This window comes from Besnoitia besnoiti, chromosome IV (genome assembly GCF_002563875.1).
Source record: "Besnoitia besnoiti strain Bb-Ger1 chromosome IV, whole genome shotgun sequence".
NCBI classification, from domain to species: Eukaryota; Apicomplexa; class Conoidasida; order Eucoccidiorida; family Sarcocystidae; genus Besnoitia; species Besnoitia besnoiti.
This window is the reverse complement of record NC_042359.1, coordinates 2726733-2739823: the sequence shown is the minus strand read 5'-3', so window position 1 is coordinate 2739823 and position 13091 is coordinate 2726733. Positions and strand designations below refer to the sequence as shown.

The following is a 13091-nucleotide window of genomic DNA, read 5'->3' as shown; positions in this document are numbered from 1 at the left end:
CACCGAATGCAGTGAACTCTACTCTTTCGGCAGCTGCCCGCTGGTAGCACCGCGAGCCTGTCTGACTCCCAAGAACTAATGTCATCGTGCTTCGGTGGCCAGTCCCGTAACGAGAGCTACGGCATCCGATGCAGTGCCAAAAACATGCCTAACAAAGCTGTGGACGCAATGAATTCATGTGCGACAGTTGCTTTGGAGGTTCGCCCATATACACATGATTGTACAAACATGCCTCAGCCCTCTCACAAACAAAACCCGGCGGGCCTCATTCATCGGCACCGGCAGAACAGTCATGCCCCCAAGGGAGGAACGGGGTGAAGGGAGAGATACACAAACACACCGGCGCACCGCTCCGTCGCAGCGTCCGGAAATTTGTATGTGTCATTATCTGTGTCCCTCGCTGAAAATGGCAAACATCACATTTTTAGACTTCTGAGCGTTTAGACGGCGACTCCCACATGGCGGCTGCTCGGCCGAGCCAGGGGATTTGCAACGAATGTCATTTCCCCTAGTGTCCCTCACCGCGTTCGTTGTTCGTCACTGTGCAGGCTATTCCAGTGCTTGCGGAATGCCACCTGCGCCCGCGGCGAGCGGAAATTCGTTTCTACTGTGTGCTGGCTGCCGAGTTGCATCAACGTTGGGTTTCCATGATCTGCAAGGCGTTCCTGCTGTTGCGTGCTGGATGTCCCTGCTAGATACAATTCGTTAGTTACATTCGAGGCAAATCCTTTGTTCAACCGAGGCGGAAGAGGACTCGACAAACAGCTGATCTTCTTTACGGGCTGGAGATGGCATGTGGCAACAAGGCTTACAAATTCGTCATAAGACTCTGCTTGGTACACTGCCCTCTTCTTTGTATCATCAACGAGTCTACGTTGATCATCAGCCTGTTGAGCCCTGGCTACCTCGTTGCGGTATCTACTGAAGTCAAACATTCTTCAGTATTTTCTTGAGTCTGCTTAGGCGAGGGGCAGTATCAGATGTGTGGGACGGTTGAAACCCTCGCAGATCTCGAGGCCGAATACAGCGATGCGCTCCAGACTCGACGAAATGACAATTCTCGGGCGCACTGGAAGAAGGAGTTACTTGATCATCGAGGAAGAACCCAAGGAGCAACAAGGAGAAAGGCAGTGGGCTGGTCTGGCGGATCAAACTACTGGCACTCAAATCCGGCAATTGCGCGACAACAGTTTGCCGGAAACAGTATGATACAAGCGAGCCACACTGCCGGGGGCTTTCGGGTAGAGAGAGTTCGGTCGATGGGGCAGTGCTGCATTCCTCCAATATTGCACTTTACACTATATTTAATGCATGCGATGCGTCAAGGACCAAGCATTCTAGCTGCGAGATACAGTTGCACAATTTCCGTATACTATCGTAGCGGGGTGCACAGCACGTGTGCGTAGTTGAATGCTGATGTTTTGTTAATTCCGCGCGCGCATCTGCAGACTGCTTGCTGCTCCCATGATAGTTCCGGGTGCCGTTCTTTTCTATGGCAACAGAATGACGCCAAGCATGCGCATGATAAATTGAGAGAAAAAGTCTCCGCATGCCGTGCCGAAGTCACGCCTAAAAAGAATTCTAAAATGGCGTCTGGCCATGCGCGCAGAACAAGATCTCTGTCTCGACATAAGAATGCCCCGACCTGTTTGTGCTTGACGACGCAAGAGGGCTGGAACGGTGGGGCCTTATCACAAACGTGCGAATGCCCACTTTTCCATGTCGTAGCACCAACGTGTGTGGTTAACGCACAGCGCCGTACCGCTGCAGTTGCTTTCCCATGCTGTTTAGTCACAACGCTCTGTGAAATGCATGCATTTCAGCAGCACGTAACGCAAGAGAGCGGTCCGCATGGTACTGAGAGAGCGTCGTGAACGGACTAAACACTGAGTAATGACGCAGTAGACAGCAAATTTAATGGGGCTGAAACCGTCCCTGGACGAAACAACTAACAAAGTAGCATTAAGATTGCCGCGACTGCCTTATGCACCATTTCTGTCGTAAGCACCGTTAAGGACCGACGTGCTTCACGTTTTAAGTAGGGTGGTTAATCCTTGGAAGTCGATCCGGCAGAGCCACATGGCAGTGCCTCGCGCTTGAATACAACAGACAACGTTGTCGCCACGAGGCCTGGTCATCTACGTGCGGAGGGGTATGAGAGAATGAGTACGAAGTTTGAGGAACAGCATACACGAGCTCATGGGAAACCAGGTCGCTCTGCTTTCTCGTGCGCCACATGCAGATAAATTAAGTATGAAAAGAACGCGTGCATTGGGTGTAATCTCGAACCCTAGCTCTGCGTACGATGCTAGTTTAGCGAAATGCTTCGTTGATCTAGTAATAGTGCAGAAGTCGGGTGCATATTGCTCTTTTGGATGATGGTATAGTGCCACATATCCCTTAGGCATCGTCGCGCTTATTTCGTTGAAAATCTCTGGCCCAGTCTTCGAAAAGGGTCGCATTGTGGACACTGACAACATAAACTCGAGGTGCTGTTCGCTGGCAGCTGCGAGGCCACGCGCACGTTTTGGACGTTATCTTGCCTCAAGCGGCTCTGAGTGGAAAGTGGGTGACTTCGCTTCTGGCCGAAATGACGCGCCCGACGCACCGCATTCCGGCACATGTCACGCGCTACTTCAGAAGGGTTGCACCACGTGTTCTGAGCTCCTACTATACAGAGGATAGTTGATATCTTTCAAGCAACATGACTGAGTTAATGAATATCGAATTCCAGCATCAACCTCGGAGACTGTACAGACGCTTCCAGGACAGGCACTCGCACAAGGGGGGCGGGCAATATATCAGTCCACGCAGGAGGACCGGATGCCGTGGGGACCCGCGACAGCGCTGAAATTGCCGCCTTGCGCCGATTTGATGAGAACTCTGTGGAGTTAGTCCTTAGTGACGAGTGTCTCCTGGTGCCCATCTCCAGCTTCCATGATACATATCTCGTGGGCGGCTAAGTGACCGCAAACCGATTCGAGGAAATACAGAGAATGATACACGGCAGACCCAGCCGTTTCGGCTGAAAACTGGACATCCACACTGTTTATCTCACGCAGCGTGCTCCTCCTTTTTCGGAGATCATCATGAAACTTACCACTTTTAGTTGAATCGAGGGACGAAATCTTTCCCAACCATTCCTTTTTCGACCGGAGATCTTCGGGCAACATCCTTTGCGGAGTGCAAGGGACCCTCCCAGTTCTACGGTAAGCGCGGCTCGTACCGACTCTCATGCGCAGTTTTCCCTAGTTGCTGTACCCTCGTTACCGCCGTTCTTCCCCTTATCGTTCACTCCGATGGCATTCAGATATTATGCATTTTTGATGTGAGCAGTAATCATGGTGTGCCCCCAGTGTGATGAGCCAGCGGATTCGTTTACGCGCATGTGAGTCGCGCTTTCTCGCTCGTAGTCGCAGTTCGCTGCTCGTTTCGGGCTTCAAGACAACGGCTATGTCGCGTACATTCTGAGCTCTCTGTATGAACACGCAGTTTTTCTGCTTCTTTTGCGAGTTTCCTTTCCAAACAGGACATGCTGACAGGCCGAGGGCTTTTACAACCGCGCGTGTGCATATTTGTGTGAAAGGAACTTCCGCACAGCAAGATCGTCAGTCAACGCGAGATTAATTGGCTTGGGAGCTACGTTGCGCCCCCTTTCTCGACTTTTGTTTCGTACGCAGATTTTATGGTAAATACGATTTTTAGGTTCTCTTTCAGACTGGGCTTGTACGCCTTCTACGATTCAAAGACCTCGTTATCGACTCTTCTAGCCCCTTGAACTTCACTTTGTGACCACTCACGGCCGTATTTACGTCTGCTGCGCGCGGCGGAACAACAAATAGTTTGTTGAACCCGTCGCTCTCATCTTTTCCCCTTTTCTGCCACCTACTGCGTTCTTTTCGAGCTTTGAAACGAACAACATTTTCCCGCTAATGTCTCGCGGATTTACCATTGTGTGACTTGTGTGTTTGCCGCTGTCGACCTGCCTCGCTGTGCGCTTTGTTAGAAACCTTGGCTTTCTGGTGACCACCAGTTTTCCAGCCACACAGGGGCTTTTTGAAGACTCTGCAGCTTCGAAGGTGCAAGACCGAAGAGACAAAGGTCTGAGTTGGCGTGACGCGGCTTTGTAAGCTTGCGGTCGTGCCGTGATCTTTCGTCTTAGCACGGAGCGGCGACGGGCTGCCAGTCTCAACTCGTAATTTGGCAATAAGCACTGTACTGGAACATCTACAAACATCTTGTTTGCTTCGGACATACACTGGTTTTCTTTCGAAGGGAGTTCCAGCTGGATTACTCATCTTTTTCTCTTCCTGGTTCGTTGCTGCTTCGTCCCGTCGCGCGTTCGTCGTCCCGATTCCTCTGCAGCGTGATTTGTGGGCGCAGCTTCGCTAAGGCACTCAAAGCGAATCCTAGCACTGTTAGAGTTCTCTGCCGGGCGCGGCAGCACTACACAGATCACAGATTTGACTGATGAGCAGGGGGGTATACAGCAGACTGCGGGGGGAGAGCGAAGAGGAAGACGCACACTATGGGAGGAAGAAGCATGCTCTCTGCTTCAGGCCAGGAGAAAGTGGCGTAATCATGAGGGACGTCTACGACGGCAAACCGCCGCCGGCAGGCGGAGCAGAGTGGCGCCTGATGGCGGCGGAGACGCGATCTTCCTCGGCAGAGAAAGTCCGGCGGCGGAACCAGCCGTCCTCGTCAGGCCCGCAGGAAGATCCGCGCTCGCCTTCGCAGTCTCCGTCCGTTTCGCCCTCGTCATCACTTGCCCTGGACAAGGGCTGGCGGTTGGAAAAAGTGCTTTTGAAGGAGGACGAGGCTGATACTGCAGTCCACACGGGGTTCTCCCCCAATGTCCTGTTGCCTGCTCCCTCTTCCCCAAGCCCTGCAGGCGCCGTCTCTGGAGACCTCACGCGGCCGGTTTTCGTCGCGCCTCCCCCGGCGCGGACCACCGGAGGGACGAGAATCTCCGAAGTCATGATTCCTCTGCCGCCTGGCGGCGACATGCCGATCATCGGAAGCGACGACTCGCTGGACGACTGCCACGAGTGGGGCGTGGAAGGCGAGACGGCGAAGGACGATGACGAGCATGAGTCGGCCGAGGAGGATGAGGGCGACGAGACTGTCGTGTTTTGGAGGCGCATGCCTGCGGGCGACCGCCTCCGCTGGGCTGCTGGCCGCGTCTTTCGTATCGACACACACAGCGTTCTCGCGCTCCCCATATTCTTCTTTATCGTCTCGATCTTGGTCGTCGAAGTCTTCTTCTACATCTGTGTCCGTCTCCTGATTGTGCTCACAGAAGCGGTATTTTTCTATCTCGCGTCACTGGCGTACTGGTTCCGCTCGGTCTTCCTGCGACGCCTCTTCGCGGCAGGAACGCCCGCCGGCAAGGAAGTCAACAAGGCGGCAGCCGAGGCCGCTCAACGGGCCGCAGTCGTCGCCGAGAGCGCCGCGCTCGAGTTCACTGGCCTGGGCGTTGGAGCCTCAGAGGCGTCTGCCGCTGCAGCGCTCCGCGTTGCCCCCGGCGGCGGTGCCAGAGCCCTCTTCGGAGCCCCGGCATCCAGCGGGATCGCGCGCGGGTCTCCGAGAGGCGAGGACGAACTGGCGGAAATGCGTCCTCGGAGTACTGCTGCTCAGTTTTTCCGCCTCGCGTCCGCGCCCTTCACGCTTCCTTTCCAGGCTGGGTGGGAGGCCTGTCAGCGATGTCGCCGCCGCTCACGGAAACTGTGGCGCGGCGCAGATCGTGCGTCCTCCAGCAACGGCCCTGAGTTCGCCTCGAGCGGAACCCCCCACAGCGCCGGCGTCGCCCACGCTGAGGAAGACAGCGGGGTCAGCGGAAAGAGTGCGAGGGGAGAGGGCGAGTGGGGAGGCTCCACCCACACTGGCAGCGGCAGCCAGGAGGGCGGTCACAACACACCGGCTGCAGGCGACGTGTGCAGCCGCGGCCGGGCGCAGGAGAAGGGAGCGGGGGTGGCGGAGGCGTTGGGCTCGGATCGCCGGCGGAGACTCTCCGATGACGACGGAGACACGCCTGGCTTTCAGCGACAGTGGAGCCTCGCGCCCGAGGCAGCAGAGGACCAAAGCGGGGAGAGTTTGATGTCGCATCGCACGAAGCTGTTCAAGTCAAAAACGTATCAAGAGTATGCACGTCTCGCGATCACCATGGATAAAATCACAGGAAGAGAAAAGTGGAAACACGAACTCGAGGTGAGCGTCCCCTCCTGTGTGTTTTTTTCCTTTGGCCACATGCCCCCCTCGCACACACAGTTCTTCGCAGACTCCGGGGAGACTCTACTAATGACTACATACATGCACACGACGTATGTGTGTATATGTATGTGTATATGCACGGCGACGGTAGAAAGGCACGTATCGTGCTGTCTGAAGAGCGTTCGGCTGTGTGTGGGAAGTGGCGTTTGAGCGAGGCGTGCGGCGGAGTTCTCCGTGTCCTTTTGGTGTCCCGGCACTGGATGCGCCATGCGGGTGTGGCGCTCACAGCGCGTGGCGCTCTGTCTGTCCCCGTGGCTTTCTTTCTGTTAGACCTCGATGTACGACTACGAAACCGTGGCAAAGAGGCTCCAGATTCTGCGGAAGGCCCGGCAGTCAGGCAAGCTTGCGGCGCTGCAGGAAGCTCTGCGAGGAAGTCTGCGCGACCAAATGTTCGGCGTGTTCAAGGAGCGGCTGTATAGGTGCGCTTTCCTCACCGAACATGCGCGCACGGGGTTCGTAGAGGGGCCTGAGGCACGGGTGGGCGACCAGCAGGCGTCTGTGCCTCGCGGTCGCTGGCGGCGAATACTCCTGCGTGGGTGGGCGGATATTCCTGCCTCGACATTGTTGTGCATCTCGTTAGACGTGTGTGCGCGTGTGCGTCGAGCAAGGTGCAGGACCCCCGATATTCGCGGCTCGCTAGGAGCAGGTGCTTGGGGTTTAGGGCGCCTCACGGAAACTGCGTCTCAGTCCTGCCGGTGCGCGCGCTGCCTGCGCTGCTCTGCATGGATGCTGTCTGCCGCGTCTCGTCTCTGCTCGCGTGCGTCGTTCAGCCGAACATACCTGGGCACGAAAGTGCAGGCCGAGGAGTTTATTGACGAAGTTTGTCTCTGCCTGAAAGAGTTGAAGCGCCACTCGCATCGCCGCCCGGAAGAAGTCCGCCGTATCTTCCACCAGCTGCAGACCTCGTGGGGCGTTACGGGTCTCATCCTCAGCGGTAAGGATAAGGACCACACACCTCCTTCCGCGGCTAAGACGCTGTTCACGCTCGAGCCTGAAGAGTAGTGCCTCGTGGCTTCTTTCGCCGCATTCCCAGCATCCACCTCGTGCGCGCGGCCCGTGATCGTTCAGTTTTCTTCTGCTTCTTCCCTTCCCCGTCTCAGGTGATGACTGGCTCTCAATCAATCTAGCTTTTCGCGGTTGTGTGCGTTCCCCGTTTCACGCCGGGACTCCTCACTTGTGCATGCACGCCCGCCTCGCCTGGTTTCCGCCTTGTCGCTTTCCGTGCGAATCGGTCGTTCGTCTGCCGTATTTTTCTGTTTTACCGTGTCATTCGTCCCCTTGCCCGTGGAAAGCCGTTCTTCGTGCGTGGCTGGGGCCTGTTGCTCCGCTGGAGACCTAAACCCGCACCGCGCCGCCGTCTGTCTGTGCAGGCGGCGCCTCTCTCGGGCTGCACCACTTTGGCGTCTTGGAGGTTCTCCTCAAGGCGCGGGCGGAAGGCCGCTGCCTGCTACCGAGAGTAAGCGCTGTACGCGGGGGGGGGGGGGGGGGGGGGGGGGGGGGGGGGGGGGGGGGGGGGATTACGTGGGGCAGCGCCGCGCTGAAAGGAGAGATGATATGCCGCGAAAGGGCGCCATCTCTAGGCAAACAGTCAGCAGGCGAGGGAGGCCGAGGAAGCACTGGGCGAGGCCGTTTGAGCCACGGGGACCGTGGATGGCGGGAGAGCAGGGCGGCGCGGTTTGCCTCTTCCGCGAGTCATGGCGGCTCGATCGCCTTCGCTCTGTCGCTTTGGCCTCTTGCCTGCGAGTCTTGCCTGCGAGTCTTTGGGGGCCGCCAGGCGTATGCCACGGGTCCTCCACGAGGCTCGCTGCATGCGCACGCCTTCGCCTTTTATCTCAGGTTGTTGGCGGCTGTAGCGCAGGCGCGGTCGTCGCGGCGTGGCTCTGCACGCGGACAGACGACGAACTTCTTCAGCAGGGCACCGTGGAGTATCTCGTCGAGCACTGGAAGGCTCTCTCGCCGAACTCGTGGCTTCTGCGTCTCTGGAATGTTTTGACAAAGGGGTACGCCGCGCAGATCACTGCGGTCTCGCGTCTGACCTGCGATGGAGCACGCGCCTGCCTCTTTTTCGGCCTCGGCCGCCCTTGCTGCGCTGACCGAAACCACGCCGTAAACGGGCCATAAGTCTTCATATATATATGTGTATATGGTTGGATGGATGAGACGCCGTCTCTACTGCGTTTTGCGCGTTTCTCTCTGCGTGGGGTCCACCCCACTTGCCGCCGCTCGTCCTCTTTTGACGCAACCGCCCGTCGAGTTTCACTTCGCCGTTCGCGATACGATCTGCTGGTTTGTTTGCACGGGGAACGCCGTTCGTTTGTGCCGTCGTTGCTGTCCTTCGCCTTGATGACTTCCCGCGCTTTCCGTGGCAGCACTCGCCTTCGCTTCATTGGCAAAGTTTTTGATGCAGTCTAACAACCGTCCTCGTGGACGTGTGCCGCTCGGCTCCGTGTGCGCCAGCTGCGTTTTTCTGTGCGGACGACGTGCCACTTCTTCCGCGCCGCACGACATTCTCTGTGTCTCTGCGATTCAGATACATGTGCGACATCGACGTGTGGAAGGCCTCCGCGAAGAAACTTTTTGGCGACTTGACCTTTCTTGAGGCGTACCAACGCACAGGCCGCGTCCTGAATATCTCCATGACCCGCGCCGACAGGTGCGTAAATCGCAGCATTCGCCCGCGCTTCCAACAGCCAGCACGCCGGCAACGTTTCAACTGTACACATCTATCATGGAACTCAAACCTACCCCGCGTGTGCAGGCGTGCCCTCCCCGTCTCCCCTCGCTGCGCCTACTCTCTCCTGGATTCGCCCAAGTTCTTCTCGTTCTCTCCACTCAGGGACCTTCTACGGTTGTGTGTGGGGGGGCGCCATCCGCTCGCCTTTTGTCGTGCGGGGAAGGTGACACACCAGTCGCTTTCGTGAGCCGCTGCTGTGTGTCCTGCTCGTCCCTTCAGAGAAGAGTCGGGAGTGCAAGTCATGAACTATGTGAACGCACCGAACGTCCTCATCTGGTCCGCGCTTCTCTGCTCATGCGCCTTTCCCTTCTTGAGTCTTCCTCTTCCCCTCCGCGAAAAGAGCCCGAAAGGCAAGGTAAGACACCAGCGCAGCAACGTAATTCCCCCTTCTTCCCCTCCTGCCCCTCCAAGTCCAGCGTTTGGGAAAGTAAGTGAGGAGAGGTGAAGAACTGCAGTCTGCGTCTCGACCGCGGCGAACTCTTCCCACAGCATGGCATGTCTATGTCTGCGTTTTCGTCCATTTGTCGCCAGCCATGCACTGTTGCTTTGCCACTTCTGCTACGTGGGTGAGCGCGTGGAAGTGGTTTTTTCTCGCTTGTTTCGCGTGTGCAGGCTGTCATCTCGAAGGTGTTTGGATGCAGCTACTTCCACGATGGGTCGCTGAGCGGAGACATTCCTACGGAGCAAATGCGCGAGGCTTGGGCGGTCAGCTACTCAATTGTCTCACAGGTTCGTTTCTCTGCGGAGGATCCTCTCGAGAGCAGCCTACACAAAATGTATTTTCACTTCGGAGCAGAGACGCCAAGAGGGATTGGTAATATAAGGCATATATGCAAGTCACCTGCAGTGACCTGGATATGTGGACGCCTGCACATGCGTCAGGGATTTGAGAGACGGTCTACTTCATTTCATTTGCTTGCATATGGCTACTTGTGCACAACAACAGCGTGTATCTGCAGGCAGCGCCATGCCGTGGCATCCGAGTTAGCGAATGCCCTGCTGAGGACAGCAAATCAAACAAATGGACGTCTAGGATGTTTTTTTTTGCTTACAGGTCAATCTCCATGTCTTCCCTTTCGCGGGGCTCCGCACGCATGGCGAAGCTGGCATTCCGGTAAGGCTGCATAAGCGGCGAATAGAGTAAAGCGAAGGAAACGTGTTCCTCTGCAAGCCAACACTCGACTGTTTTTCGGGGCACGCAGAGGGCAGCAGGAGCGCGGTCGTCCGTGTATATGCACATTCGCGAGCAAGGCGTATTCTATGTGTCGTTTTTCCTGGATTTTTCCTGCAGGTGCATTGGCGCGGACGGAGTAGCAGGTGGCGGGCGGGCTTTCTTCTGTCTGCGCTCGAACTGTTCTTCAAGGAGCATATTGTACGTCTCCTGTCGAATATGGCCTCAGGCCTCCACTGCTCGCCCTGGTGGCTCTTTGCGGATGTTGCTATAAAAAATGTGATTTTTCTTTTGAAAGATGCAAGGAAAGCGTATAGGTGTTTATTATCTGCAAATTTCTTGCGTCTTTCTCTTGTGGTTTGCCCCTGGCCTTCTCGTGCCATAGTGAGTGACGGGTGTTCACACGCAGAACGAGGCGTCGCCAACTTGCTTCAGTCCACTCTCGGCGCCGGCGTACCCTGAGAGTTCTACTGAGTTCTGCCGCGATCGGTGTAGATGTATGTTCGCTTCACTCGCTAAGCAGCTAAGGCTGTTTTCGAGCGGAGTTCTTGGACATATTTACACTGGCGCCGAACTCGTGTCAGCGGCGTGTTAAGCCTACGTAAATAGTATGCACAACTCCTTCAAGAAGATGTGCAAAAACACTAGAGTCGCTCCAGACTCCCTCTCGCACTTCTTCGTTCAACTGGGGGGCTAAATCCTTGTGAAGGCATCGGGGGACGACAGTTGTTCATTCTTTCATGTGCTGACCGCGTCGGGAGGAGAGACAGCCCAGGAGACGCGCGTGGGACCTGCCTGCAGTCACGAAGCGAACCGTTTTTTTTTATTCAGCGGTTCTTGCTTCGTCTGATCGCTCTACTGGACGTGTCCCCAACCCTGCGGGGGATCAATGCTGGAAGCTTGGCGCTGCAGGTAAGATGCGAGAGGTCTCGCAGTCTCCTAGAGCGCATCTACAAATTCTCTCCACTTGTCTTAAACCCGCTTTGTCTAGTGGCGTATAACAGAATCTCTGTGATACCGGTGTGCGTCGTCTGCCTGGCGAGGACGCGAGGATTTGACTCTTGTGTTCGCGTCGGATGACCGTCCTCCGGCATGTGACACTCCAGCGGAAAGAACGGGCTTCATGCGTATGCATGTGCATATCCTTAAAGGATGTGCGGTGCTGGCGAAACGGCTCTTTTATCTTTTATTTCTGCCATGCCTTGTGTGTATCTTTCAGTCCTACACGGGCGACGTGACGCTGCACCCACGGTATATCTCCGCGCGGTACTGGCGCCTCCTGAACGATACGTCGCCGTCTGACATTTCTTGGTGAGTCTGCCTCCCCCGCGCGCTCTTCAGGTCAGAGAGCCGCAAAACGGCTGCTGCGGCTCTTCCGGGGATCGCGGACGTGGGGGGGGGGGGGGGGGGGGGCTGCTGGGCATTTCATAACCGCGGTTTTCTTTTTCTCTTTGCCTTGCAGGTACTTGCAAGAGGGCCGCCTGATGGTATTCCCCAAGTTGCATTTGATACGGTAAGGGCAGATGCGGGCAAGGAAAAGGAGTGGCTCTGTGTGAGCCTAAGGCACGCAGAATCTCGAATCTGCGTTGGTTTCTTTCTGGCTGCGACGTGCACACTCTGGAGTTCCGCCAACGATGTGCGGTATACAGCACATCACCGCACGGGAGTTCTGCGGCCTTGTTTCTGCGTTCGGATCGGCAGCTCTCTTTTTTCTGTATACCCCAGTTCCCGCGGTCTTCGTGCGCTCTTTGTTTCAGAAACCGCATGCGCGTCGACCGCTGCTTCGAGGACCTCGCCGCGGCAGTCGACAGCTCCTCCGCCTCGTTCCCCGCGACGGCCCCGCGCCGCGGCGTGCAGAAGGCGTGCTGAGCAATGGGGTTCGAGCAAGTGTTTTCAACGAAGCGACAGGGCGTCGCCAACCGGCAGCTTGCCGCGGTGGCGCCGATGCAAAGCCTGAACAGTGTCTGTGTCTGCGGTGGCAGGCTCTGCTGAGCGAAGGGCAAGCGTCACGTCTGCGGGCACTGTCTTTTTCGGTGGCAGGCTCTGCTGAGCGAAGGGCAAGCGTCACGTCTGCGGGCACTGTCTTTTTCGGTGGCAGGCTCTGCTGAGCGAAGGGCAAGCGTCACGTCTGCGGGCACTGTCTTTTTCGGTGGCAGGCTCTGCTGAGCGAAGGGCAAGCGTCACGTCTGCGGGCACTGTCTTTCAGGTTGAAGAACACGATGCGCTAAGAGGGCAGATCGTTTTTCGCAGAAGAGTGCGAGTAGGCTGGGGGAGCAGCTCCGGTTTCCAAGTTGTTTCTTAGTCCGAGAAAAGTCTCGCTTGCGCTGGCAACCCTCGAGAGCAAAGTGACTCCGAAAACAGCACGGACTAAGAGACGAGGGTAGGCACTTTCTACGCACTCCGGACGCAGCGAAGCTTTCAAGACACAACGAAAATGCCGAGTGTGAAAGACTGGCCAAGCAAAATGGGGGGGGGGGTGGCGGCGGGAAGGGGGACAGCTTGAAAAGGAACAGAGGGAAAACATCGTATTGACCAAGAAGGAGTGGGTGAGGCCCTGCTGCTGCGAGTGGATACGAAAAAAGATCACGTAGGCCCTCGTTGTCTCTTGTCATACCGGCCGCGTGTTGGCATTCTCCAGAATTACTCCATCCTGCTTTTTCGTGTGTGGGCTCCAAGTGTTTTAGGGAATTTGTGTGTCTGTTTGTGTGAGTGTGTCGTGTGCGTCTTGCCTGCTGGAGAGACGGGAAAGGCAGGCTCCCTTTCCTCTTTTCCTCCCTCCCGATACCAGTGGTTGCCTGCGGCGCTCAGCAAGTTTTGGCCTCCGGTTTTCCCGGTTCTCTGCGTGCTTTGGTAGCACGGTTTCGGTTCATGGCTGCATGCGTTTCGCTTCTTTTGCCTTTTTTCGTCCAACTTGTT

The 13091-nt window shown here is 56.5% G+C and overlaps 1 protein-coding gene across 1 annotated transcript; it reads left to right on the top strand.

The window, feature by feature from the left end:
* Positions 1-4470: 4470 nt before the first annotated feature.
* On the top strand, positions 4471-12044 carry BESB_055010 (phospholipase, patatin family protein; the record flags this gene model as incomplete). Its single annotated transcript, XM_029363936.1, has 14 exons — positions 4471-6207; positions 6541-6689; positions 7041-7204; positions 7641-7726; positions 8107-8270; positions 8801-8923; positions 9224-9359; positions 9617-9733; positions 10059-10118; positions 10296-10376; positions 11007-11087; positions 11395-11486; positions 11638-11688; positions 11933-12044. The coding sequence occupies 14 exons, from the start codon at positions 4471-4473 to the stop codon at positions 12042-12044; spliced, it is 3153 nt and encodes a 1050-aa protein (XP_029219859.1).
* Positions 12045-13091: the final 1047 nt, after the last annotated feature.